The 27,586-nt window shown below is 56.2% G+C and overlaps 2 protein-coding genes across 3 annotated transcripts in view; both read left to right on the forward strand.

Moving 5' to 3' along the window:
- Positions 1–2,085, forward strand: part of ALDH4A1 (aldehyde dehydrogenase 4 family member A1) — a 33,399-nt gene extending 31,314 nt beyond the window's left edge. The window contains exon 15 of one of the 2 annotated variants that reach the window (XM_024998083.2): positions 572–2,085. In XM_024998083.2, coding sequence (XP_024853851.1) covers positions 572–729 — 158 coding nt within the window. In that variant the 3' untranslated portion in view covers positions 730–2,085. 2 annotated transcript variants of the gene reach the window in all.
- A 10,557-nt stretch (positions 2,086–12,642) lies between these two features.
- Positions 12,643–25,067, forward strand: TAS1R2 (taste 1 receptor member 2). Its single transcript, NM_001206529.3, has 6 exons — positions 12,643–12,824; positions 14,771–15,071; positions 16,543–17,310; positions 18,506–18,715; positions 23,260–23,383; positions 24,139–25,067. Exons 1-6 carry the CDS (start codon positions 12,643–12,645, stop codon positions 25,065–25,067), a joined length of 2,514 nt encoding a protein of 837 aa, NP_001193458.3.
- Positions 25,068–27,586: the final 2,519 nt, after the last annotated feature.

Below are 27,586 nucleotides of genomic sequence, written 5' to 3' on the forward strand. Positions count from 1 at the left end.
GCTCAGTGGTAAAGAACCCACCTGCCAGCGCAGGAGATGCGGGTTTGATCCCTGGGCCAGGAAGGTCCCCTGGAGGCGGAAACGGCAACTCTTCAGTGTTCTTGCCTGGGAAATCCCATAGACAGAGGAGCCTGGCTCCTAGTCCATGGGGTCAGAAAGAGTCGGCCACGACTTAGCAAGTAAACACAACTTACCGTTTTCCAGGCCATTGCAGTCCAACCCCCTCCTGTCTACAAATGGGGAAACTGAGGCTTGGCGAGGGGCAGGGACTTGCCAGAGGTCACGGTGCCTGGTGGCAGAGCCAGGGCCAGAACCTGGGCCTCCCCGCTCCCTGTCCAGCGCCCTCCACTGTGCTTTCCTGCCTCTCGGACACGCCGTGCAGGTGGGGTGCGGGGACCTGGGGAGCCTGGGCGTCCTGTCTGCTCGCCGGCACCTGCCCCCCGACTGCCGGCTGCGTGCCCTCTGCCCAGAGGCACTCAGGGAGCCCTGGCCGCCGTGTCAGGGTTGGCTTAGCTGTCTGCTGCCCGTTCCTTCCGTCTGCTCATCCCCGCCCCTTCTCCCTTCTCCCCAGAGCTGCTGTATCTGTCGGGGGACAAACAGAGCTGTCTTTCCACAGGAACCAATGACAAGCCAGGCGGCCCCCACTATGTCCTGCGGTGGACGTCGCCCCAGGTCATCAAGGAGACGCACGGGCCTCTGGGGGACTGGCGCTACCCGTACATGCAGTGAGCCCGCTCGGCGCCTCCGCCGTCCGTCCGTCCGTCCGTCCAGACGACTGACCTCAGTGCACTGACCACGCCCCGTGCTTCCACCCTGCCCCCATGGGGCGACTTTCTAGGCCCAAGTCCTGCCCCCTGCCCCGCATCGGCCTGCGTCCTGGCCCGTACCACCCCTTAGAGTCAGCTGTGGGCTCTGGGTTGAGATCACGCTGTGGGGAGGTGTAGGGCTGCCACCCCTGCCCCCAAAGAGTATCCTAGAAATTCCGCCTGGTGAGTGTGACCTTGGCGCCTAACTGGTTCTCCATCAGTCCCCTTCTCGCTCCTCTCTGCTGTGTCCAGGGTCTCAGGGACCTGGGGCGTGGCAGTGGAGAAGCGCGTGGATCTGCAGGAGGAGGAGGCAGCTCTGGGCGCCCTGGCACGCCGCACCCACCGAGGCCCCTGGCTTCTCCGGGTCTCCAGGGTTAGGGGTGACCAGGGTGGCCTGCAGGCTGCCACGTTGTGGTCACAGGTCGTGGGGGCACCAGCTGGCCTTGCCCTGTTTGGTTCGTGCTGCTCACTAGCTCTTTGCCCAGACGCACCTGTGCCAGCAGGTACCCGCCTGTGCCAGCAGGTACCCGCGCCCAACCAAACGCCTTAGACCGAGTGTGCCTTGCTCCCGAGTGCCTGAGCTCTCGGAGGCCCTCAGATTGCTGGCAGTCTCCAGGCGATGGGGCTGGGGGGCTTCTGCAGTCCACCTGCCAAGGTGCCAGTCCTTCCTGTTGGGCCTGTGAGGTTGGCAGACCTTGGGGGCCCTTCCTGCCACTTCCTTAGCTCTTGGGTTCTGCCCCGAGAGCCTCCTGTGGCCTGGGGCTTCCTGCAGGAGCTCAGTGCCCACTGGCCCAGGTAGATGTTGCCCCTACCTTCCCCAGTGCCCCAAGACCTCACCTCGGGTCCCCATCTGGCCTGGCTGAGGCTCACCTGTAGAATCGTTCCTCCTTGGCATGTTCGTGGCTCTGTGTGTGGACTGGCCCCTCGGAGGCCTGTTCCTCGATGCAGCTGATCGGGGGACACTCAGATGCATCCTGGGTGGGTTCTGGGTGGTCAGGTAAGAGGCGACTCTGAGGAGAGTTTTTAGGGGGCCCTCCAGGCACCTCCGAGGGCTGGCGTGGGGCCCCCGTGGGGCTGGAGTGGCTGTTCCCCCAGTGCACGGTCACACCGTGGCCCGCAGTCTGGGCTGGGCCTGGTGCCAACAGGCTTGTTTCTCACGGGGGCCAGGATGGGCGGCGGGCAGGCCGGAGGTGGTCCTGGTTCTGCTAGTTCTGCACTGTGAGGCGGCCGTGGGATTTGCCCTGATGCCACCTAATAAAATGCCTCTTCCTTAACCAAACTGGTGGTCTTTCTGGTGGGAGCGGTGGGGGCTGGTCACCTTCTAAGTCCGGTGAGATTGCCAACATGTCACCGGGTGTCAGGGGCACAGTGCCCGTGATGTGATGGAAGGAAGGGTGAGCCCTGATGGCAGAAAGTCCTATGTGAGTGGCAGGAACTCTAGAGCCTGAGGGCCTGGGTACACACACACACACACACACAGTCTTGAGAATTCAATGAGTTAATTCACATAAGTGCTCAGAGCAATGCCAGATATGGAATTAATGATTCAACAATGTTAACCTGTTTACCCATTATTAAAACAACCACCATTAAGTGCTATGATAGTTAAGTTTGTGGGTCAGCTTGGCTGGGTTATGATGCCCAGGGGTCTACTTAAGCATTATTCTGGATGTTTCCATGAAGGTGTCTTTTGGATGAGATTAGCAGGAGACATTGGAGAAGGCGATGGCACCCCACTCCAGTGCTCTTGCCTGGAAAACCCCACGGACAGAGGAGCCTGGTGGGCTGCAGTCCATGAGGTTGCTAGGAGTCGGACACTTTCACTTTTTACTTTCATGCGTTGGAGAAGGAAATGGCAACCCGCTCCAGTGTTCTTGCCTGGAGAATCCCAGGGACGGGGGAGCCTGGTGGGCTACAGTCCATGGGGTCACACAGTCAGACACAACTGAAGCGACTTAGCAGCAGCAGCAGGAGACATAAGAGGCATGGGTTCTATCCCTGGGTCAGGAAGATCCTCTGGAGGAGAGCATGGTAACCCACTCCAGTATTCTTGCCTGGAGAATACCATGGACAGAAGAGCCTGGCGGGCTACAGTCCACGGGGTCACACAGTCAGACACGACTGAGGCAACTCAGCACACACACACAACATTTAAATCTGTGGACTTTGAGGAAAGCAGATTACTGTCCGTAAGTGAGTGCGCCGTATCCAATTAGTTGAAGGCCTGAAGAGAACAAAGACTGACACCCGCCGCCCCCCCCTCCCCCGCCCCGCCGCCCCCTCCCGTGCATATGTTCCCCTGAGCAGGAAGGACCTCTGCCAGTGGCTGCCTTGGACTCAGCGGCTCCTCCCTGCATTTCTGGCCTCCCGCCAGCACTCTGCGATTTGGACTTTGCAGCCTCCATGTTCATACGGGCTCCTTCCTTATGATCAAGCTTTCTCCGTGTCTGTCTCTAGTGCCTTCCTAGAGGTTCTGCTTTTCTTCAGAACCCTGACTCATACATGTGCCGAAGACTTTGCATCTATTTTCTTTCATGCACAGCCGTCTTATGGAGGAGTGTTGCCTTGCCCGCATTTTGCAGATGAGAACACAGGTGCAGAAAAGTGAAGGGACTTGGCAAGGTGTGGCATTGCCAGGCTGGAAACCCAGCTCTGTCTGATTCCAAAACCCACCCTCTCTCCTCCACCCAGATGTCCACACAAGGCTGCAGGCGCCCCGAGCACGGCGCTAACGTCCCACTTTGACCCCCTACCTGTGCCGTGGCCTCTCCAGCCTCAGGTCTGACGCTTCTGCAGGAGCTGAGGATCAAAGGACAAGTTTTAGAACCAAGTGCCAGGTCCCATGGGCTTCCCGGATGGCTCAGCATGTAGAGAAAGAATCTGCCTGCTGGCCAGGTGATGTGACGGGGTGCGACCATGGTCAGTTAGCTTGAGCCCAGAATCCACAGGTCCAAACTCCACCTGAGCCAGCTGACTTGCAGGGGAGGACAGGTGCGTCCTGGCCTGCCTTCACCCCTAGTAGTGTAAAAGGAGGTGTTCCTGAACCTCATAGACATCTCCCACCCCTGTCCGAGGTGAGGATCTTAGACCTGGAGGGAGGGGAAGGGACTCTACCCTGGGCAAAGCCCTGACCCGGGCTCACTCAGGGCTGCCACTGACGTGTGCCAGGGGAGCTGGATCAGAGAGAGAATGGGGGGATGGAGTCAGGGAGAGACGTGGTGGGGGGTGGATCGGGTCAGGGAAAGTAGGATGGAGTCAGGGATAGAGTGGGGGGATGGGGTCAGGAGAGACTAGGGGGATGGAGTCTGGGATAGAGTTGGGGATGGAGTCAGGAGAGAGGGGGATGGGGTCAGGGAGAGAGTTGGGGGATGGAGTCAGGAGAGAGTGGGGGATGGAGTCAGGAGAGAGTGGGGGATGGAGTCAGGAGAGTGTGGGGGATGGAGTCAGGAGAGTGGGGGATGGAGTCAGGAGAGTGGGGGATGGAGTCAGGAGAGAGTGGAGGATGGGGTCAGGAGAGAGTGGGGGATGGAGTCAGGAGAGAGTGGGGGATGGGGTTAGGAGAGAGTGGGGGATGGGGTCAGGAGAGAGTGGGGAGACTTCAGTCAGGGACATAGTGGGAGCTCAGGGAAAGGAGGCAACTGTATTTTGTAGAAAGGGATACTGAGGCCCTGTTATCGTTTCTGAACGAATGGAGTGACTTATTCACGGGCGCACTGAGACAGCTGGCTGACCGCTGGCCACGTGCTTCCCCCTCTAGCCTCAGTAGAGCCTTGACATTGATGTTGACCTCACCAGGGAACTGTTAACGACATTTTATGGAAGGCCTGTGGCACTCGCGTTGAATGAGGTCACACAGCGGGTTGGTCAAGGGCTGAGTGAACCCGGGCTATGGATGCCACACCCATCCCCCGCCCCCTCACCCTCCCTGACTCCCAGCTGTGCCTGTAAGGATGTTTTGTGCTGTCTCCTCCCAGCCCAGTGCCTCTGACTCCACCGGATGAGGGCAGGGGGTGGCTCATTGCTCACTCCATTTTCTCTACCCTCCTTGTCTCCCAGGCTTGGGGCCCAGTGCCCACCCACGTGCCTGAGGCCTCTTTGCATGCTCACCACAGTTAAGTCCCCGTGTCCACAGTGGCCCAAGGAGCCTCTTCATTTCCCTGCTGCGGCCGGAGCCCAGCCGCAGGTCTGGGCTGGAGCGTGAACCATTTGACTGAGGCCGGATGTCCCCAACACGACTGCCCACGGGCTGCCAGTGGGGCGTGCACGCTAAGGAAATTAGGGGCCACCTGTGCCCCAGTCGCCGGGCAGACCTGAAGCTCCTGCGGGGAGCGGGGCTCTGGGGGGAAGCAGCAGGCTGCAGACCCACCCTCTCCACAGAGCCACGTCTTCATTTTTATCAGTTCACCCGCCCTCACACCCATCATCACAGCTCCTGTATGTTCTCTGTCTAGAGGCAGCGCAGGAAATAGTGAGAGCCGCCATCACTGAACGCAGGTGTTGTGCTCTAGACGTCAGACCCTCAGATCCTCACTGGGACCCCGAAGGTGTGTTCCGTTGGGCCTGTTTTACAGATGGGGGACTGAGGAACGGATGGGTGAGGTAGCTAACACACCGGAGGAGGCGGCCGTCTGCGTTTCTGTCCCTACCTCTGCCTGCCTGGCCACCCAGCACAGTGCGAATGCCCACCTCAGCCCCCCTGCCTGTGCCGTGGCCCCTCCAGCTGCAGATCTGACGCTTCTCCAGGACCTGAGGATCAAATGACAAGTTTTAGAACCAAGTGCCAGGTCCCATGGCCTTCCCCGATGGCTCAGCAGATAAAGAATCTGCCTGTAACGCAGAAAACACAGGAGATGAGGGTTCAACCCCTGGGTCGGGAAGATCCCCTGGAGGCGGGCATGGCAACCTGCTCCAGTATTCTTGCCTGGAGAATTCCATGGACAGAGGCGCCTGGGGGGCTACAGTCCATGGGGTCGCAGAGTCAGACCAGCCTGAAGCGACTGAGCCTGCGTGCACACCGGGCCCCATGACCTGCGCAGGATGAGATGCTCAGTGAAGGAGAACGTACCCTCACTCACTCTCTCAACACCATCAGCCTGGGTGCCTGCGGTCAGAAAGAAGTTGAAGCTGGGCTTCCTTATCCCATGGGCTGGTGCTCCTGCTAATTACCTTGGACCACACCAGCCTGGGAGGAAGGAGGTGTTATTTTGGCCCCATTTCACAGATGAGGAAACTGAGGCTCAGGGAGACCTGCTCAGTAAGGGGCAGGGGCAGAGGCTAGAGCAGAACTTGTTCCCACCGGCTATACCAGCACCTGCTTGTCCTGGCCTCTCACAGGAATCCAGTGGCTTCTGGGCAGGAGCCATCCAGCCAGGGGGTGGGAGGAGGCATGGCAGACAGTGGCTCCAGAGATAGGCAGCCAGCCTTGTGCCCCTTCTCCGAGGTTGATGACGGCCACCCTGGGTGGTGGAGCAGATGCCACACGACCCTCAGGTGCCCGGGGCACCTCAGCATTCTCTCCCGGAGCTCTGCTGTGCCCTCTCTCCAGGCCACAGGTGGCCGGCAGGCACCCCTCAGCCTCGCAAGCATTGGGGCACAGAGGCTGGGGTGAAGCGAGGGAGCTGATGTTCTGCTGGGGTTCACATGCACCCGGGCAGACGTCGTCAGAAGGAGAGTCGTGGGGAGATAAATGCCCAGAAGAGGTTACACTGCCAGTGAGTGGCAGAGCCAGGACTGGAACCCAGGTCGGTGAGATCTGAGTCTCAGGAAGGAGAGTCCTACAGAGTCACAGACCCCAGGCCTTCATCGGGCCTAGAATCGAGAATGTCTAGAATGCCAGTTCCACGCTAGGAGCAAAGCCATCGACGCTGCAGTGTAATATTCACTATCATTTATCAAGCAGGGGCTTCACGTATTCATCTCATTTAATCAGCCTCCATGAGGGCGGCTGTGCCCACTTCACAGGTGAAGCTGAGTGGACTCAGAGCCTGCTGGGTGGTTACTGTCCACTCCGGAGCCCACAGAGCAAGACCAGCGCTCTTTTCCACCCCAGCCCTTCACGCTCTCTTTAGTGACGATCACCTTTCTGGCTCTCATTGGACTTGTGGTCATTTGGGATCTTCAGATCGTTTTCTGGATGAGACCGAGCCTGCTTGAGGTCACCCAACAAAGTTCGGAAAGGGGGCTTGAGTGGATCTCTGTACTCGAGAAGGTGTCCCCACCAAGCAGAGTCCTTCCTCAGGCCTTCGCTGACTCCTTGGCGCCCAGCTTCTAGGGATCATCGTGCCCACTCCACTTTCGACATCTGAACTCTCGGAGGCGTGACTGGCGAGGCTGGCTGCTTTGAGAACCAGCTCTGAGGCCCCCCTGTGCCCTGTTCCAGGGTGTTTCTGAACCAAGCAGATGCTCAGGGGCTCCTTGGGGAATCCCTGCCTGCCAACCCCTGCCTGGGCAGCTGAACTGGAGCCAGGCTTCCAGCTGCCCCACTGGGTCCTGGAGGAGGTAGAACTGATAGGAGAGAGACAGAGGGAAAGGGAGGGGAGGTGGGCAGGGAAGCCAGCAGAGGGTACACAAGGATGGGGTCGGGGAGAGCAGCCGGTGTGGCCCCCCAGGCCCCTGGGGTCAGGCCCCTCGTGGGCCCCCCATGCTCCAGCCCCTCTCCAACCCCCATGATGGGGGAGGAGGGAGGTTCAGGGAAGCCCCCTCCAGCCCAGAGCGAGCACAGCCAGTTCCTTTCTGCAAGCATCCTGGGAAGCAGATGCAAGGCAAATGGGCATCCTCTCTGGGCCCCCATTTCCACGGCCGGCCCCTGCCCCATGGACTTTGCATAAGTCGGTCACGGTTCTCCATCACTTTGGCAACCAGCGCCCACACAGGTGTGAGCATGGGGAACTCAGGCCCCGGACCGGCCCATGAGGGTCGCCTGGGTCCCCACGCGGTGTGCATGGGCAGTATGTGCAGTCCTGAAGGAGAGCCGCAGCCTCAGGGTTCCCCTGGCATTTGTCCTTGGGACAGCCAGTGCCCAAGCCTCACCCACTCGCCCCTCTTAGGTGACATCAAGATCAGAGGGGACCTTGGAGATCATCTAGCCCAGGGCATCTCATGAATCACGGCCTGAGCCACGTGACATTCTGGAGCTGGGTGCATGGCTGCATTTGTGGGTATATGCATTAGTGTCCAGGACTCTGTCAGGATCTCAAAAGGATCCTTGCCTCTGAAATTGTAAGACGCACTGAGTCCATTTTACAGATGGGGAGGCTGAGGTCCAGAGAGTGGAAGCCACCGGCCCAAGGGTAGCCTTCCGATGGGGGCAGAGCTAACCCGGAGCCAGGACTTCTGACTCTCCGTCCGGAGCTCCTTCCTTCTGCAGGTTTCGCTCTTCAGAGAGGATCGTCCGTGCAGACTGACAGCACGGACCACAGCACTGACCACACTAAGCAAGGGGACCCCATTGCTCCTTCCTCCCGGGAGCCCCTGTCAGGGTCCTGGATTCCTCCAATCCGCATGGTTGCCATGTGGCTTTGAATCAGTCACTGTTCCTCTCCAAACCTCAGACTCCTGCTCTGAAAACTGGAGAGCTCACAGCAGCACCTCGAACGGTGGTGAGAGTAAAACAGAACGGCAGCATGGCGGTGCCCACACTGTCCCTGGGGTGGGGCGAGCCCTCCAGCATGGCGGGTGCCCACACTGTCCCTGGGGTGGGGCGAGCCCTCCAAGCGTGTTTACCACAGAAATAACCTGGGTTCGTTTTGCCATCCTCCTCCCAGGCTCCCTGGCTGCTGCCCCCCACGGAGCGCTTGGCCAGCCCACACCGCCCCTTCTCCTTACCGCATCTTGGTGGCCGGCACAGTGTAAGGCATTGCAGAGCTGTCCTGACATGCTTTTGACTTGATTGGAGTCCGGGGGAAATCAACTTGCTTTTCTGGCCCTTTGGCAACTGGCCTGCTCCAGGCCTCAGTTTCTGCATCTGTATAATGGGTAGGTTTTGGAGCTCTGCAGGCCCTCTTAGCTCTGACACCATACACCACGCTATGGGTGGCCCTGGTACCCCTGGCACCTACCAGTGAGTGCTGCCCTCACAGGGGGCCTGATTTCTGTCTGCAGACCAAGAGTCATGTCCTCTGTGTGTCCCAACTATGGCCCTTGTACCCTACCCAGCCCTGCCACGTAGGGGGCTCAGCTAGTGACCTCTGGACGAACGGCTTTCTCAGCCACTCTTGTCCGCCACGACCCCACATCTGGAGGGCTCCAGTTAACTTTGATACTCTCTTACCCTACCATCCCCTTACCCCCAAGCTTTGCTAGATAACCTGACTTGGTTGGGAGACTCCGGAACATTCGAGGGCCACCCAGCAACCAGCTCGTTTACTTCCCCTCTTCAAACTGACGCACACACTCGCTGTGCCTGGACGTGTCCTTCCCAACACCTCGGCCTTGAGGTGCGACCTGCACTGGGGGAGGTTGGCACCAGCTCCCCCCAGCCTCATGGTGGGCATGGCAGTGACAGCTCCTGTGGGCAGAGCACAAAAAACCAGGTAGCAAGAGAGCTGAAGGCTTGGCAGCCTGGGACTGATTTCTAGCGGCCGGTGGTTACGACTCTGCGCTTTCACTGCTGTGGATCTGGGTTGAGTCCCCGGTCGGGGAACCAAGACCCCACAGGTTGTGCAGAACAGCGAATGACTTCTAGCGTCAGCACTTATTAGATGTGTGATTTTGGGCAAGTGCTTAACTGTTCAGCTCAGTTTCCTCATTTAAAAAATGGGAGTGAAATGACTACTTGGCTGGGAGTTGCACAAACTAAATGATACCGAACCTATGAAGTGCTTGGCACCATGCCTGGCGTACACACCCCGGGAAGGGTGCTATTTGGTTATAATCCTCCTGATTTCCCAAGAGTCTGGCAGGGCAAGGGGCCGTGGTCTCGGCGGCTCCTAGAAGGCCACCACGGACCCTATTCCAAGGAGGCCAGTGTGGTTTGAGGTGCGTGGAACAGAGGTGAGCAGGGGGAAGAGCAGCTGAGCTGGGGCCAGGCTGGGGAGGCCCTGGACGCCAAGGCCAGGGGCTCAGCCGTGGTCCTGCAGCAGGACGGAGTCCCGGGGCTGCTGGAGCCGAGGAAGGAGAGACTCAGAGCTGTCCTGCAGGGGCTGAAAGTGTCAGGGTGAGGCAGACGGAGAGGTCCGGACAGGAGGTGGTGAGGGTGTGAGTTTGGGATGAGGCAAAAGGGGAGGGGCCTGGAGAGAGCCAGCAGGACACAGGTGCGTGAGTGCTGGGCTTTGACTGCTGACACGCAGGGTGGGTGTGGGCTCTCCAAAGAGGGCCTCCCCATTGTACAGATGAGGACACTGAGGCCAGAAGGGGGGCAGCGCCAGGCCCAGAGCCCACGCCTCCAGACTCTTCCTTTCCTCCTGTGGGTCAGGTCTCCCCCTCTGCCCACTGGTTTACCGGAGAGGGTGACGGACAGCCTCCTGACTCACACAGCAAATCCCGCATCTTTCCACAGCACCAGGGGCCTCTTCCTTTTGTTTTCAGTGTCTGTGGTTGACTCTAGCCCAGGGGTGTTCAGAGGCGCAGGAGGGGGTGGTCCCTCTGGAACTGCTACAGGCACAGCCAGCACCTTTCAGGGTAACTTCGGGACGCTTCGGGCTCCTTCAGCTGGGCTCAGTGCCTGCTCACTTCATCACAGGAAAGGACAATCTCGCACTTCTGGCCAGTTCACCTTTCCCCAGGGTTTGCTGTGCGCCCTGCAGGTCACATACGCCGTTTTACCTGATTCCCACACTGATCTCATGAGGCTGGAGTTATCAGGCCTGCTTCGGTAGGAAAAAGAGGCTCAGAGAGGTTGAGTAACCTGCCCACAGTCGCACAGTGCACAGAGCAGATGTCCCGTCCAGGCCGGCTGGAGTCAGGTTACCTCGAGGTTCCCGGAGTGTAGACTTATGCTTCAGCAGGAGCTGGTCAAGGACATAGGTCTGCTCCTGGGGGCCCAGCGCTGGTCTGGACGGAAGGGGCACTGCAGGGCAGAGCGGAAGCAGTGTCTGTGAACTGGGGCCACACAAGGCTTCTAGGAGGAGGCGAGGCTCCAGCGGACTGTGGAAGGAGCGGCAGGACTCGGCAGGGTGTGCAGGGGGACAGTGCTGGGTTTCCAATCCCCTCTGTGTCCCTTAGAGCCTCCTCCCCCTACGACCCTGGGCCCCACGAGCAGGGCTCGGGCCTGTGACAGACCCGTCCCGTCTGGGCATTACAGAGCAGGCCCTTAAGGAACGTGTGTGTTGTTGGGACCAGAAAGGACCAAAGCAGCACTCTGTGGACAAGGATCTCTGATCCAAGCAGGTTCCTGGTTTGCTGGAGCCGTCTCCCTCCATCTTATTCCTTGGGGGGAATCACCATCAACGTTAGGAATTTTTAACTTTCCTTTCTGCCACAACGCCTGCCCCTGGGTGCTGGATCGACGGGACACCCAGCAGCGTCCCTCTGCAGAGCTGACCGATAGACTGTCGGGCTGACAGAGGCCTGCCCCTCGGTCCCCGCCCCCAACCTCCCAATCTCTTGCCTGCTGTTGTGCTGCTTTTATCAAAAGCCAGGCCCTCAGGACTTCCCTGGTGGTCAGTGGTTAAGAATCCACCTTGCAGTGCAGGGGACGTGGGTTTGATTCCTAGTTGTGGATCTCAGATCCCACATGCCACAGAGCAGCTAAGCTGGAGTGCCATAACTGGGCCCCCGCACCGCAACCAGAGAGTCTGGCGCTGCAAGGAAAGATCCAAAGCTCCCACCTGGCTCAGTGACGGTCCCGCCTGCTGCAACCAAGACCCAACGCAACCAAATAAATGAATATATATATATATATATATATATATTTTTTTTTTTAAACAAGGTCCTTTCGACGTAACATGGCATGGAGGTTAAGAGCCAGGCCTTGAGGTTTTGAACCCCAGCTCTCTTGGCTGTACAACTGACAGTGAGTTTCTTAGCTTCTCTGCCTCAGTCTCCTCATCTGTGAAATGGGGTTGGCAACAGTCCCAGTTATTGTGAGCAGTGAACAAGAGGTGGATGACAAGCTATCAGGGTGATGCCTGACTCTTAGTATTGGGGCTGCTGTTTTAGAACAACTACGATGGGTCAGGCGTGGGACACAGGACCGCGTGCCAGCCCCAGCTGGGCCAGGCTCAAGTGCGGGCTGCATTTGTCCCCTACTCTGTCTCCTAACGGGAGCCTCTATGTCCTTCACAGCTGTGGAACTGTGGTGTTGGAGAAGACTCTTCAGAGTCCCTTGCAACTTGCAAGATCCAACCACTCCATCCTAAAGGAAATCAGTCTTGAATATTCATTGGAAGAACTGATGCTTAAGCTGAAACTCCAATACTTTGGCCACCCAATGCGAAGGGCTGACTCATTAGAAAAGACCCTGATGCTGGGAAAGATTGAAGTGGGGAGGAGAAGGGGATGACAGAGGATGAGATGGTTGGATGGCATCACCGACTCAATGGACATGAGTTTGGGTAGACTCCAGGAGTTGGTGATGGACAGGGAGGCCTGGCGTGCTGCAGTCCATGGGGTCACAAAGAGTCGGGCATGACTGAGCGACTGAACTGAACTGAATGTCCTTTGCTCCCAAATGTTTGAAACATTAGGAAGATGTGATCTCATCCAAGTGACAGAAGGCTCATCCTAATCCCAGCCTCCTCTTTCCCCAGAGCCCACTAACCTCTCTACCTGTCCCAGGTGCTTTCCTGCCCCGTGGACAGCAACAGGAGCAGTATGTAAATGTCTGTGCAAATCCCCTGGGTCAGGTTGTCAGCTCTCCAGGAGGCAGAGCCACCTCTGAGACCTCCATTTCCCAGCCATGGGACCCCAGGGCAGGGCAGCCTGCTCCCTGCTCTTCCTGCTGCAAGCCCTGGCTGAGCCAGCGGAGAATTCAGAGTTCTTCCTGCCTGGTGATTACCTCCTCGGTGGCCTCTTCACCCTCCATGCCAATGTGAAAGGCATTGTCCACCTCAACTACCTGAAGGTGCCCAAGTGCAAGGAGTGAGTCTCCAGGATAAGGCCGGAAGCGGTGGTGGCAGGGTGGTGATGGTGGGCGGTGGTGATGTGGTGGTGGTGGTGGTGGTAATGGAGGAGGAGGTGCTGATGGTGATTGTAGAGGTGGTGATGGTGCTGATGGTGATGATAGTGATGGTGGTGGTGGTGATGATGTGATGGTTGTGATGGTGGTAGTGGTGGTCCTGGTGGTGATCATGATGGTGATGATGGAAGTGGTGGTGATGGTGGTGATGGTGATTGTAGAGGTGGTGGTGGTAGTGACAATGGTGATGGTGGTGAGGGTGGTGGTGGTGGTGATGATGGTGGTATTGATAATGATCGTTTCGGACATGGTGCCCATGATGGCAATGGTGATGATATCCACAATAGAAATAGCAGGTGATGATGGTCATGGTGGTGATGGTGATGGTGATGATGTGGTGGTGGTGGTGGTGGTGGTGATGGTGGTGGTGGTGATGGTGGTGGTGGTGATCATGGTGGGGGTGGTGGTGGTGGTGGTGGTGATGGTGGTGGTGGTGGGATGGTGGTGGTCGTGGGATGGTGGTGGGGTGGTGGTGGTGGTGGTGATGGTGGTGGTGGTGGTGATGGTGGTGGTGATGGTGGTGGTGGTGGGGATGGTGGTGGTGGTGGCGGTGATGGTGGTGGGGATGGTGGTGGTGGTGGGGATGGTGGCGGTGGTGGTGATGGTGATGATGTGGTGGTGGTGGTGATGGTGGTGGTGGTGATGGTGGTGGGGATGGTGGTGGTGGTGGGGATGGTGGTGGTGGTGGTGGTGGTGGGGATGGTGGTGGTGGTGGCGGTGATGGTGGTGGGGATGGTGGTGGTGGTGGGGATGGTGGTGGTGGTGGTGGTGGTGGTGATGGTGGCGGTGGTGATGGTGGTGGTGGTGGTGGTGGTGATGGTGGTAGTGATGGTGGTGGTGGTGGTGATGGTGGTGGTGGTGGCGGTGGTGATGGTGGTGGGGATGGTGGTGGTGGTGGTGGTGGCGGTGATGGTGGCGGTGGTGATGGTGGTGATGGTGGTGGTGGTGGTGATGGTGGTGGGGATGGTGGTGGTGATGGTGGTGGTGGTGGTGATGGTGGTGGTGGTGATGGTGGTGGGGATGGTGGTGGGGATGGTGGTGGGGATGGTGGTGGTGGAGGTGATGGTGGGTGGTGGTGGGGGATGGTGGTGGGGATGGTGGTGGTGATGGTGGTGGTGGTGGTGGTGGTGGTGGTGGTGATGGTGGTGGTGGTGATGGTGGTGGTCATGATGGTGATGATGGTGGTGGTGATGGTGGTGGTGGTGGTGGTGATGGTGGTGGTGGTGATGGTGGTGGTCATGATGGTGATGATGGTGGTGGTGATGGTGGCGGTGGTGATGGTGGTGGTGGTGGTGATGGTGGTGGTGGTGAAGGTGGTGGTCATGATGGTGATGATGGTGGTGGTGATGGTGGTGGTGGTGGTGGTGATGGTGGTGGTCATGATGGTGATGATGGTGGTGGTGATGATAGTGGTATTGATAATCATGGTTTCGGACATGGTGCCCATGATGGCAATGGTGATGATATCCACAATAGAAATAGCAGGTGATGATGGTCATGGTGGTGATGGTGATGGTGGAGGCCATGGTAGGATGATGGTCACATTGATGGACGTTGATTGAGTGATGATATAGGCCATAGAGATGTTGGTGCTGGTAGAAGTGGTAAGTGACTGATGGCCACAGAGGTCCTGGTGTCAGAGGTGGTCACAGGGACGATGGTGATCCCAGAGCTGTGGGGTGGTGAAAATGATATAATGACGCCAGCACCCTTTGGAGTGGTTCCCTCTTGGGCGATGCCTTGGTTTTTCTACTGCAGGCATGAGGGACAGGCTGGCTCACCTGCCCCCCCTCCCCTCCCCTTCCCACCCTGGACCTGTTGCCCACCCCGCCCACGGCGGCCCCTCCAGGTATGAGATGAAGGTGCTGGGCTACAACCTCATGCAGGCCATGCGCTTCGCGGTGGAGGAGGTCAACAATGACAGCAGCCTGCTGCCCAACGTGCTGCTGGGCTACGAGATGGTGGACTCCTGCTACATGTCCAACAACGTCCAGCCCGTGCTCTACTTCCTGTCACAGGATGACTACTTCCTGCCCATCCAGGAGGACTACAGCCAATATGTGCCCCGCGTGGTGGCCATCATAGGTCCCGACAACTCCGAGTCCACCAAGACTGTGGCCAACTTCCTCTCCCTCTTCCTCCTTCCACAGGTGAGGCCCTGGGGCTGCGGAGGAGGGCTTGTCCAGAGGGCTTACCACCCTGACCAGTACCCACAGGGGATGCCTGGGGGAGCAGAAGCAAGGTCAGGACATCCACCCCAGCCCTGGCAGGCAGCCAGCCTGTTGGTTGAGAGTTCAGGCTCTGGAGGCAGACAGACCTGGTGTGCACCTTGCCTCTGAATCTTGGCCGTTGTGAGACCTCGAGCCAATCTCTCAACTCTCCCAAGCCTCAGTTTCTGCATCTCTAAAGTGGAGAGATAAGAGTCCTATCTTTGGACTGTCTGCAGATTAAAGCATTCACCCTAGCTAAGAATTTCTAGCACACAGTAGGTAGTCAGTAATGTTGCCCTTGTTATGTAAAGCGTCTTGCACGAGAATGAAAACTCAGAAAGTGTCCTGTACCACTCTGCATAGCTTCCTAGCATGGAGTCTGCCCGTGGCAGGTCCTCACAAAAGTGCTGTAGAATTACTGTGTGTGTGTGTGTGTTAGTCACTCAGTCGTGTCCGACTCTTTGCGACCCCATGGACTGTAGCTCACCAGGCTCCTCTGTCCATGAGCTTTTCCAAGCAAGAGGAGCGGAGTTGGTGGCCACATCTACTGCTGCTATTCTAGTTTCCTCATCATGATCAGAAAGGCATAAATGGCATAAAATATCTGCTTGTTAAAGAGCCGCTAGCACAGGACTCAGCCAACAGTGGGCAGTTACAAATACTGTAATTGTTACTGTTGTTTTTATGACATCAAGCACCAAGGTTCTGACTCATTGTAGGTGCTCAATAAATGTTGACAGTCTTACCTGAAACATCCAGTCAGGACTGAACTCACTCTTTCATTCATGTAATGAGTGTGTATTGAGCATGTGCCGAGCCAGGCACCATTGCAGGTGTTGGTGATGAGCTGTGGAGGCACAGAAGTCTGTCCTCATAGAGCTGACCTTCTGGGGGGACAGACGGAGGGACCAGTGCAAATCAGGATGTGATACAGGGTGACAGGAAGTGAGCAGTGGAGGAAAGGGAAAAAGGAAAAGGAAAGTGAAGTCGCTCAGTCGAGTCCGGCTCTTTGCAAACCATGGACTGTATGTAGACTACCAGGCTCCTCCATCCCATGGGATTCTCCAGGCAAGAGTCCTGGAGTGGGTTGCATTTCCTTCTCCAGGGGATCTTCCCGACCCAGAGATACCCGGGTCTCCCGCATTGTAGGCAGACGCTTTACTATCTGAGCCACCAGGGACATCAGGGAAAGTCAAGTCAAAGTTAAGGGAGGTGGGCCACGTTGCGGGGGCGGGGGTGGGGGTGGCAGGTGAAGCGGGGGGAGGGGGAACCTGGATGGAGGCTTAAGGGAGGTGAAGGAGGAAGGGAACCTTGCCGGGTGAGCTTCCCGCCACCCCGCATCCCCATCCTCCCCCATCCCCGACCCCCAGCCCCACCCCCTGCTAATGCCCGAGGACCCTCCGCTCTGCAGATCACGTACAGCGCCATCAACGACGAGCTGGGCAACAAGGGCAGGTTCCCCGCGGTGCTACGCACCGTGCCGGGCGCGGATCACCAGACGGAGGCCATAGTGCAGATGCTGCTGCACTTCCGCTGGAATTGGATCGTCGTGCTGGCCAGCGGCGACGACTACGGCCGCGAGAACAGCCACCTGCTCAGCCAGCGCCTGGCGCACGGTGACATCTGCATCGCCTTCCAGGAGACGCTGCCTACGCCGCAGCCCAACCAGACCATGACGCCGCAGGACCAGGAGCGTCTGGAGGCCATTGTGGGCAAGCTGCAGCAGAGCACGGCGCGCGTCGTGGTGGTGTTTTCGCCGGAGCTTGCCCTGCACAACTTCTTCCGCGAGGTGCTGCGCCAGAACTTAACGGGCGCCGTGTGGATCGCCTCCGAGTCCTGGGCCATCGACCCGGTGCTGCACAACCTCACCGAGCTGCAGCGCGCCGGCACCTTCCTGGGCATCACCACCCAAAACGTGCCCATCCCGGGCTTCAGCGAGTTCCGCGTGCGCCGCTCCCAGGTGGGTCGGCCCGCGCTCAACAGGAGCAGTGCCAACTGCAACCAGGAGTGCGACACCTGTCTGAACACCACCGAGTCCTTCAACAGCATCCTCACGCTCTCCGGCGAGCGCGTGGTCTACAGCGTGTACTCCTCCGTCTACGCCGTGGCGCACGCGCTGCACAGTCTCCTGGGCTGCAACCAGAGCGGCTGCCGCAGGGATGTGGTCTACCCTTGGCAGGTGAGGTCCGGCCCGCAGGGTACCAGGGCCTCAGGGAGCAGGCGCAGAGTCCGTGGTTGTCATGGAGACCACCAAGCGCTCAGCGCTCAGCTCCGGCCTCACCTTCTGGTGAGGTTCTGGGCAAGTGAGTGGAAGAGACCAGGGCGCACGCCCTGCCTCCAGGCACATAGGAGTCCTTCGTGGTGACAAAACAGAATGCCTTTGTTAAAAATTAATCATCCCCATCCACGAGAATCTGTCCTGGGACCAAGATTTGGGTGACATTCTCTAGCAGGAATCTCGGCAGGCAGCGGGAGCCCCAGTTCCCCACACAGCCTCGCCAGGGTGAAGGCGCTGAGGCTGGGCTTGTAGCGTCCCATCAGCTCTCAGGTTTATTGATCTTCTTGTTCCAGTTCTACCTCACCTTGATTCAGACCTGGAATTGAAAGCTGTGCGTTCCTGGTTTACACATGTGCATAGGCGCATTCTGCCATGCGCCTTCGGAAAGCAGAGAAGGGTTCACTGAGGACCTAGCCGGGCAGAGGAGATGCAGACCAGAGATGTACACTTTCTGCCCACTGTCAGACATCTCTGCTTAAACAGTTCACTGGCTTTCTCACAGTTTGGAAACTCTGCCCACTCTGTTGCTCAGCCACCTCCCACCCCCATCTTTATCCTCTCCTAACGAGAGTTAGCTCCAAAGTGTGGGGTGGCAGGCAGGACCCAGGGGGGCAGGGAAGATCCAGGCAGGTGGAAGAGGCAATGGACTCTAAACCCCAGGTATTGGGTCACAGAGGGATGGCCAAAATGACTTCCAGGGAAAAGGAATCATATTGGCGTCTCCTAGGAGGTGAGTGCTGACTATTTTCCAGGCACTGTTCTGAGCCTCTAGTGGAGATTCACTCACTGATTGCTTCAGAGCCCAGAAGATCAGGCTTTCTTGACTCCCGCTTTGCCGAAGAGGAATCGGGTTTATAGAGGTTAAGTGACAGGTCCAAGGCCTCACAGCAGGAGGTAGATGGGCTGCGAAAACCCCGGCGTATCTGGCTCTAAGTCAGATCTCTCAGCCACTGCCTCCAGACCGCCACGCTTTTGCAGTTTTATCAGCCCCGTTTTATAGACATGGAAATCAAGGCCCATGGGCTGGTAGAATTTTTCCGGGGTCTGGCCTGACCTCTGATGCCAGCTCCACTTCCCTTCCCTCGGGCCCCTCTAGCTGCTTCTGGAGATCAGGAAGGTCAACTTCACCCTCCTGGGCCACCAAATCTTCTTCAACGAGCAAGGGGACCTGTCCCTGAACCTGGAGATCATCCAGTGGCAATGGGACCTGAGCCAGAACCCTTTTCGGAGCGTCGCCTCCTACCAGCCATCCAAGCGGCAGCTGAAGCACATCCATGACATCTCCTGGAACACCCCCAACAACACGGTCAGCCTCAGGGGGCCTGGAGTCGGGGCCTGGGGCGGGGCCCCAGGGCTGGAGCTGGGGTGGGAGGGTCCTGGGGCCTGGGGGCGGGGCCTGGGGCGGGGCCCCAGGGCTGGAGCTGGGGTGGGAGGGCCCTTTGACCCGGGTTCATTATTGATAAGTGGGGGCGTCTCTATGAGTGGGTGTATCGTCTGGGGTCCTGGCCTTCTTCCCTGACGGAGAACTGCCCACGTTCAGGGCTTTCTGGCTCCTCAGGGCCAAGGGGCTCAGGACATGCGTGGATTGAAGACTTCAACTCTCATGCTAATCCCGGAAAATAGATGCTGTTGTTGCTTAATCGCTCAGTCATGCCCGACTCTTCGTGACCCCATGGACTGCAGCACGCCAGGCCTCCCTGTCCATCACCAACTCCCGGAGTTTACTCAAACTCATGTCAGTTGCGTCAGTGAAGCCATCCAAACATCTCATCCTCTGCTGTCCCCTTCTCCTCCTGCCCTCAATCTTTCCCAGCATCAGGGTCTTTTCAAATGAGTCAGCTCTTCGCATCAGGTGGCCAAAGTATTGGAGTTTCAGCTTCAACATCAGTCCTTCCAATGAACACCCAGGACTGATCTCCTTTAGGATGGACTGGTTGGATCTCCTTGCAGTCCAAGGGACTCTCAAGAGTCTTCTCCGACACCACAGTTCAAAAGCATCAGTTCTTCGGCACTCAGCTTTCTTTATAGTCCAACTCTCACATCCACGACTACTGGAAAAACCATTGCTTTGACTAGATGGACCTTTGTTGGCAAAGTAATGTCTCTGCTTTTTAATATACTGTCTAGGTTGGTCATAAATTTCCTTCCAATGAGTAAGCGTCTTTTAATTTCATGGCTGCAATCACTATCTGCAGTGATTTTGGAGCCCCCCAAAATAAAGTCAGCCACTGTTTCCCCATCTATTTGCCATGAGGTGATGGGACCAGATGCCATGACCTTAGGTTTCTGAATGTTGAGCTTTAAGCCAACTTTTTCACTCTCCTCTTTCACTTTCATCAAGAGATGCTTTAGTTCTTCTTCACTTTCTGCCATAAGAGTGATGTCATCTGCATATCTGAGGTTATTGATATTTCTCATGGCAATCTTGATTCCAGCTTGTGCTTCTTCCAGCCCCAGCGTTTCTCATGATGTACTCTGCATATAAGTTAAATAAGCAGGGTGACAGTGTACAGCCTTGATGTACTCCTTTTCCTATTTGGAACCAGTCTGTTGTTCCATGTCCAGTTCTAACTGTTGCTTCCAGACTGCATACAGATTTCTCAAGAGGCAGGTCAGGTGGTCTGGTATTCCCATCTGTTGAAGAATTTTCCACAGTTTATTGTGATCCACACAGTCAAAGGGTTAGTGCATAGTCAACAAAGTAGAAATAGATGTTTTTCTGGAACTTTCTTGTTTTTTCGATGATCCAGTGGATGTTGGCAATTTGATCTCTGGTTCCTCTGCCTTTTCTAAATCCGGCTTGAACATCTGGAAGTTCACGGTTCACGTACTGTTGAAGCCCAGCTTGGAGAATTTTGAGCATTACTTTGCTAGCATGTTAGATGAGTGCAATTGTGCGGTAGTTTCCGCATTCTTTGGCATTGCCTTTCTTTGGGATTGGAATGAAAACTGACCTTTTCCAGTCCTGTGGCTACTGCTGAGTTTTCCAAATTTGCTGACATATTGAGTGCAGTACTTTCACAGCATCATCGTTTAGGATTTGAAATAGCTCAGTTGGAATTCAGTCACCTCCACTAGCTTTGTTTGTAGTGATGCTTCCTAAGGCCCACTTGACTTCACATTCCAGGATGTCTGGCTCTAGGTCAGTGATCACACCATCATGATTATCTGGATCATGATCTTTTCTGTATAGTTCTTCTGTGTATTCTTTCTACCTCTTCTTAATATCTTCTGCTTCTGTTAGGTCCATACAATTTCTGTCTTTTATTCTGCCCATCTTTGCATGAAATGTTCCCTTGGTATCTCTAATTTTCTTGAAGAGATATCCAGTCTTTCCTATTCTATTATTTTCCTCTTATTTCTTTACACTGAAAACTGAGGAAGGCTTTCTTATCTCTTCTTGCTATTCTTTGGAACTCTGCATTCAGATGCTCATATCTTTCCTTTTCTCCTTTGCTTTTTGCTTCTCTTCTTTTCACAGCTATTTGTAAGGCCTCCTCAGACAGCCATTTTGCTTTTATGCATTTCTTTTTCTTGGGGATGGTCTTGCTCCCTGTCTCCTGTACAATGTCACGAACCTCATTCCATAGTTCATCAGGCACTCTATCTATCAGATCTAGTCCCTTAAATCTATTTCTCACTTCCACTGTATAATCATAAGGGGTTTGATTTAGGTCATACCTGAATAGTCTAGTGGTCTACCCTACTTTCTTCAATTTAAGTCTGAATTTGGCAATAAGGAGTTCATGATCTGAGCCACAGTCAGCTCCCGGTCTTGTTTTTGCTGACTGTATAGAGCTTCTCCATCTTTGGCTGCAAAGAATATAATCAATCTGATTTCGGTACTGACCATCTGGTGATGTCCATGTGTAGAGTCTTCTCTTGTGTTGTTGGAAGAGGGTGTTGGCTATGACTAGTGCATTCTCTTGGCAAAACTCTATTAGCCTTTGCCCTGCTTCATTCTGTACCCCAAGGCCATTGCCTGTTACTCCAGGTATTTCTTGACTTCCTACTTTTGCATTCCAGTCCCCTATAATGAAAAAGATGTCTTTTTTGGGGTGTTAGTTCTAAAAGGTCTTGTAGGTCTTCATAGAACCATTCAGCTTCAACTTCTTCAGCGTTACTGATTGGCGCATAGACTTGGATTACTGTGATATTGAATGGTTTGCCTTGGAAACAAACAGAGATCATTCTGTCGTTTTTGAGATTGCATCCAAGTACTGCATTTTGGACTCTTTTGTAGTCTATGATGGCTACTCCATTTCTTCTAAGGGCTCCTGCCCACAATAGTAGATATAATGGTCATCTGAGTTAAATTCACCCATTCCAGTCCATTTCAGTTTGCTGATTCCTAGAATGTTGACGTTCACTCTTGCCATCTCCTGTTTGACCACTTCCTATTTGCCTTGATTCATGGACCTAACATTCCAGGTTCCTACGCAATATTGCTCTTTACAGCATCAGACCTTGCTTTTATCACCAGTCACATCCACAGCTGGGTATTCTTTTTGCTTTGGCTCCATCCCTTCATTCTTTCTGGAGTTATTTCTCCACTGATCTCCAGTAGCATATTGGGCACCTACTGACCTGGGGAGTTCCTCTTTCAGTGTCCTATCATTTTGCCTTTTCATACTGTTCATGGGGTTCTCAAGGCAAGAATACTGAAGTGGTTTGCCATTCCCTTCTCCAGTGGACCACATTCTGTCTGACCTCTCCACCATGACCCGTCCATCTTGGGTGGCCCCACATGGCCTGGCTGAGTTTCATTGAGTTAGACAAGGCTGTGGTCCATGTGATCAGATTGGCTAGTTTTCTGTGATTGTGGTTTCAGTCTGTCTGCCCCTCTGATGCCCTCTCTCAGTGCCTACTGTCTTACTGGAGTTTGTCTTACCTTGGAGGTGGGGTATCTCTCCACGGCTGCTCCAGCAAAGCGCAGCCACTGCAGCTGACCTTGGACATGGGGTAGCTCCTCTTGGCCGCTTGCCGCTCCAGTGCCGCGCAGCCAGGATAATTTTTATACAACCCGAATCTAATCAGGCCACTCCCCACTCAAGAAGCGTGCATGGCTGAGGCCCCTTGACCCTACATTTTTAGTGTCTTAGTCCAACCTCCCATTCTCCCCACCCTCTCCCAGAGCATCCTGGCTTCAGCCAGGCTTAGACACACCCTCTTTCTGAAAATGCCAACCCCTGCCTCTCGTCCACCCCCTTGCTCTTACTGTTTCCTCTACTTGTAATTCATTCACTTAACGAACAGTCATTGGCGGCCTCCTCTGTTCTAAGGAATACAGCAGTAAAACCTATAGACGTGGCCACTGCCTGCTGGCTCTTGTTCTCCAGACAACCCTGCCCCTCCATAAAGCTGCATTAAGTAGGACTCCTGGTGGCAAGTGACAGAAAATGATATAAATAAAAAGTTAACTTATTGCCTTGCATCATGGAAGACTCCAGGGTTGACCGTGAGGCTTCACGCAAGGCTGGATCCAGGGTCTCATTCTCTCCATCTCCCAGATCCTTCCTCAGGCAAGTTCTCCACCTCCCCCCCACCCCCCCAGAAATAAGAGGACTTCTAGGAGCTCCAGAGTCACACACTGTTCACTCAGCAACCTCAGAAGGTCTCCATCTCAGCAGCTGAGTGCTGTGTCCTGAAGAAGGTAGATTAGGTCTTTGCTGGGCAAAGCTAAGAGCGTCTCTATGACGGTCCAGTTCCAGCCGCAGTCCTGGCACCTGCCCCTCCTCAACAGGGCCCAGTTTCCCTCCTGGGAGCATCCTTCTGGGGATGAGATGGGAGAGGAGGGGTCTCCAGAGAGCGGGAAGGAGGACTCAGGGTCTTCTGCCCTCCGCCCCCCAGATCCCTGTGTCTATGTGCTCCAGAAGCTGCCAACCTGGGCAGAAGAAAAAGCCGGTGGGCCTGCACCCCTGCTGCTTCGAGTGTATTGACTGCCTCCCGGGCACCTTCCTCAACCAAACCTTAGGTATGACTCCAGGGCCCACACACGGGCCCTGCACCTGCCCTGCCCTGAGGGGGTCTCCCTCAGGCCTTTCCCCTTTGCAGAGTCTTGGCAGTCTCCCCGGGGACACAGGTGTCCAAGGACTGAGGACTGTATATCTCCCACCAGAGGCTGAGATCTTGGAAAGAAAGATTACAGTTGTTAGGCTGAGTCCAGGAGTCAGTGAAAGTCGCTAGTCGTGTTCGACTCCTTGCAACCCCATGGACTGTACAGTCCATGGAACTCTCCAGGCCAGAATACTGGAGTGGGTAGCCTGTCCCTTCTCCAGGGGATCTTCCCAACCCAGGGATTGAACCCGGGTCTCCCGCATTGCCGGCGGATTCTTTACCAGCTGAGCCAACAGGGAAGCCCAAGAATACTGGAGTGGGTAGCCTATCCCTTCTTCAGCAGATCTTCCCGACCCAGAAATTGAACTGGGGTCTCCTGCACTGCAGGCAGATTCTTTACCAACTGAGTGAGTCAAGGAGACCTTAGTTCAAATCCTGCCTCTGTAACTCTCCTGGCTTTGTGACTTTAACTGGCTGACCCTCAGTTTCCTCATCTGTGAAATGGGGTTGCTGTGAGGGGTTGATGAGCCAGGGGGTGTCAGGGACTCAGTGAGCATTGGTGGCCCGTAGCTCTGTCTCCCTCCGATGGGGACCAGGCCTGGTGCAGCCCTGGAGAAGGTGGACGCTGAGAAGGCGTGTTTAGCTGACAGGAGCTGCCCTGGGCTCTTGCAGATGAATTTGATTGCCAGCCCTGCCCAAGCTCCGAGTGGTCCCACAGGAAAGACACCTCCTGCTTCAAGCGGCAGCTGGCCTTCCTCGAATGGGACGAGGCCCCCACCATCGTCGTGGTCATGCTGGCCTCCCTGGGCTTCCTCAGCACCCTGGCCATCGTGATCATCTTCTGGAGGCACGTTCGGACGCCCGTGGTCCGCTCGGCGGGCGGGCCCATGTGCTTCCTGATGCTGGCGCCGCTGCTGATGGCGTACACGGCGGTGCCCGTGTACGTGGGGCCACCCACGGTGTGGTCCTGCATCTTCCGCCAGGCCTTCTTCACGCTCTGCTTCACCATCTGCATCTCCTGCATCACCGTGCGCTCCTTCCAGATCGTCTGCGTCTTCAAGATGGCCCGGCGCCTCCCGCGCGCCTACGGCTGCTGGGGCCGCTACCACGGGCCCTATGTCTTTGTGGCGTGCGTCGTGATGCTCAAGTTGGTCATTGTGGCCAGCAGCGTCCTGGCCACGACCACCATGCCCACCACTCGCGTGGACCCCGATGACCCCAGGATCATGATCTTGTCCTGCAACCCCAACTACCACCGGGGGCTGCTGGTCAACACCAGCCTGGACCTGCTCCTGTCCCTGCTGGGCTTCGGCTTCGCCTACACCGGCAAGGAGCTGCCCACCAACTACAATGAGGCCAAGTTCATCACCTTCTGCATGACCTTCTACTTCTCCTCCTCCGTCTTCCTCTGCACCTTCATGGCCGTCTACAATGGCGTGCTGGTCACCATCCTAGACCTCCTGGTCACCGTGCTGAACCTCCTGGGCATCAGCCTGGGCTACTTCGGCCCCAAGTGTTACATGATTCTCTTCTACCCGGAGCGCAACACGCCGGCTTACTTCAACAGTGTGATTCAGGGCTACACCATGCGGAAGGACTAGGGCTCCACTGTCTGCCCTCTGGGACGTGGGGCTCAGCGTCGGGAGGCGGAGGCCAGGGGGCTCACTCAACTCCAGATGGAGCCAGGTGGTGGCAGGGGAGCCACCCTCGCCTGTTGCTGCCTGGGCCTGGTCTCTGATGGGCTGTCCCTCCAGGCTTCTGTGCGTCCTGGCCATCTTTGCCCACCCAGTGATGGATGCTTAAGTACATTTGCCCTTTATCTCTTTCCCTCGAGCTGTTTAGCTTGCCAGGTGCTGTACTCCATCCTAGAAAACCACCCAAGGTGACCTACCGGCTTCCAAGGACGGAGTCCAGCTTGGCAGCCTGCAGCCGCCATCTGGTGGTCACGGTGGGCTCCTGCAGGTTCCGGCTGCTGACTCCTGGTGAAGGGAAGCCTGCTGGTGGGCTGGGCTGGGGTTAGCGAGGGGCGGATGGGAGCTCAGAAAATACCACCCGGCCTCGCTCACTCGCTGTCCGTGTGTCCGAGTCTCATCCCCCAGATTGTCCCGGAGCTTGAGGGCCCAGCCTTTCTGTTATCTCTGAGTACAGCTGAGCACATAAATGCTTGTGAATAAACCTTACTTGGGTGAAACAGATGAGTTTCCTCCTTGTTTTCCAGAGGTCCCCTGAGAACAGAGACGTGGAATCGGAGATCTTGGTTTCAGTCCCAGCGTTGCTACTGTGGGTGTGTGCGTGTGTGCTAAGTCGCTTCAGTCTCGTTTGACTCTTTGTGACCCCATGGTCGCTAGCCCACCAGGCCCCTCTGTCCATGGGGGTTCTCCAGGCAAGAATACTGGAGTGGGTTGCCATGCCCTCCTCCAGGGAATCTTCCCGACCCAGAGATTGAACCTGCATCTCCTGCGGCTTCTGCATTGGCAGGCAGATTCTTAACCACTAAGCCACCTGGGAAGCCCCAGTGCATATATTAGGCACACAGTAAATGCCAAGCATTGCAAATCCACGTCGCCAGAACCGTCAGGGACAAAATAAAGCTGTGCTCCCTTTTTATACCCTGGTGCCCATGGTGTACGGGCTTCCCAGGGGGCACGAGTGGTAAAGAACCCAACTACCAGTGCAGGGATGTAAGAGACTGGAGTTTGATCCGCGGGTTGGGATGGGTCCCAGATGGGAAAAAAGGAGACTCAAAGAGACTATGAAATGTCCCCAACCCCACACAGCTCACCCCTGGAATGTGACCTTCTGTGCAGTGAGACCCAGGGCGCCCTGCCTGGAACGCTGGTGGAGGGGAACCTTATCATGTAGGCTGGGGTCGGGGGGCACATTGGTGTGCTGGAGGGTGGGGGCTTCAAAGTTTAGGGAGATGGCTTGTGAATGTAGTGACCAGGGAAGACCTTGGGGGAAGCTGACATTTGAAAAGTGCTTTGAAGGACAGAGAAGCTTGGGAAGGCAGGAAGTTTGAGTTGGGGTGGGGAGGAATCGGGGGGGAGGTGGGCAGGCTGCAGAGCGAAGGATGGGTGAAGGGAACAGGTGGCTGGTTGTCAGGACCAGGTGTGGAAGGGGCTAGGTGTGGGGGACCCTGACCTCATCTTCCCCGCTGGCCACTGCTGTGTCCCCTGCATGGGCTGGCTTCCCCTCTCCTCAGGCTGCCTGGGGCTGCCCCTCACCTCTGTGACCGGCCTTCTCTGCCCATATTCCTGGGGCTCAGCTTGAGGGCTGGAGACTGTGGGGAGAAGACCCAGGGATGGACCGTCAGCGTGACCATCCCTTCTCTGTCCCCTCCACTCGCCTCCAGTGGGAGCCCAGCATCTCGGTTGAGCCCACTTAGGGCCCTGAGCTTCCAGGGAGCGGCTCTGCACAGTCTGTTCACGGATGTGTCTAAGTCTTGGCCTCCTCGCCCTGGGGACCAGCTTGTCAGGGGCTCAGGGAGTTTTAAGCTCTTAATTCTCTTTTCTCACAAGCTTCTGACGCTTTGGTTTAAACACTTCTAAGAGATAATGACCTCATTTTTCCTGGTTCTGCCTTCTAGACCACCATTAGAGAGAGAATCCTGGAATCACCCCAACCTCAGAGGCATCTGCTGCTCACCGCCTTCTGTAGCTACCCCAAGCTGAGATCTTAATCCCTGCTTGTTCCCCTCCAGTGATGGGAGGCCCATTGAGGACAATGCTAGTTGTTAGAAAATTCTTCTTAGAGTGAATGAAAACCCAGCTCTCTGGGATTTCAAAACATCGATGGTTGCTAGTTTTATCCTTTGGGACCACACATTAGACTCATTCCTTTTTCTCATGAAGGTCTTTCATATATAATAGCAAAAAGAATGGCCTCTGAAGGAGCACCTCCTGGGCGTTATGTGCTTCATACGTGTTATTTCTAATCCCCATGATGACCCTGCCTGATGGGTACCAGTGACCCTCGCTGGCCACCTCGGATACCTCCCAGCATCCCTCCCCTTCTCCCTCCCTGGCAGCCCCTGGACTCCCAAGGGAGCTCTGTGTGGTTCTAGGGAAGCTGACTGTGTCCTGGCTCTGGAGGACGGAGCGGGTGACTCAGGCCAACCAAT

Source organism: Bos taurus, chromosome 2, assembly GCF_002263795.3.
Source record: "Bos taurus isolate L1 Dominette 01449 registration number 42190680 breed Hereford chromosome 2, ARS-UCD2.0, whole genome shotgun sequence".
NCBI classification, from domain to species: Eukaryota; Metazoa; Chordata; class Mammalia; order Artiodactyla; family Bovidae; genus Bos; species Bos taurus.

What these genes read in the sequence shown, in the direction of transcription:
- TAS1R2 (NM_001206529.3), top strand. Translation starts at nt 12,643, where the DNA reads ATGGGACCCCAGGGCAGGGCAGCCTGCTCCCTGCTCTTCCTGCTGCAA. An exon ending in CCCTCTTCCTCCTTCCACAG is followed by an intron (nt 15,072 to 16,542) that starts GTGAGGCCCTGG and finishes TCCGCTCTGCAG; the next exon opens with ATCACGTACAGCGCCATCAA. An exon ending in ATGTGGTCTACCCTTGGCAG is followed by an intron (nt 17,311 to 18,505) that starts GTGAGGTCCGGC and finishes GGGCCCCTCTAG; the next exon opens with CTGCTTCTGGAGATCAGGAA.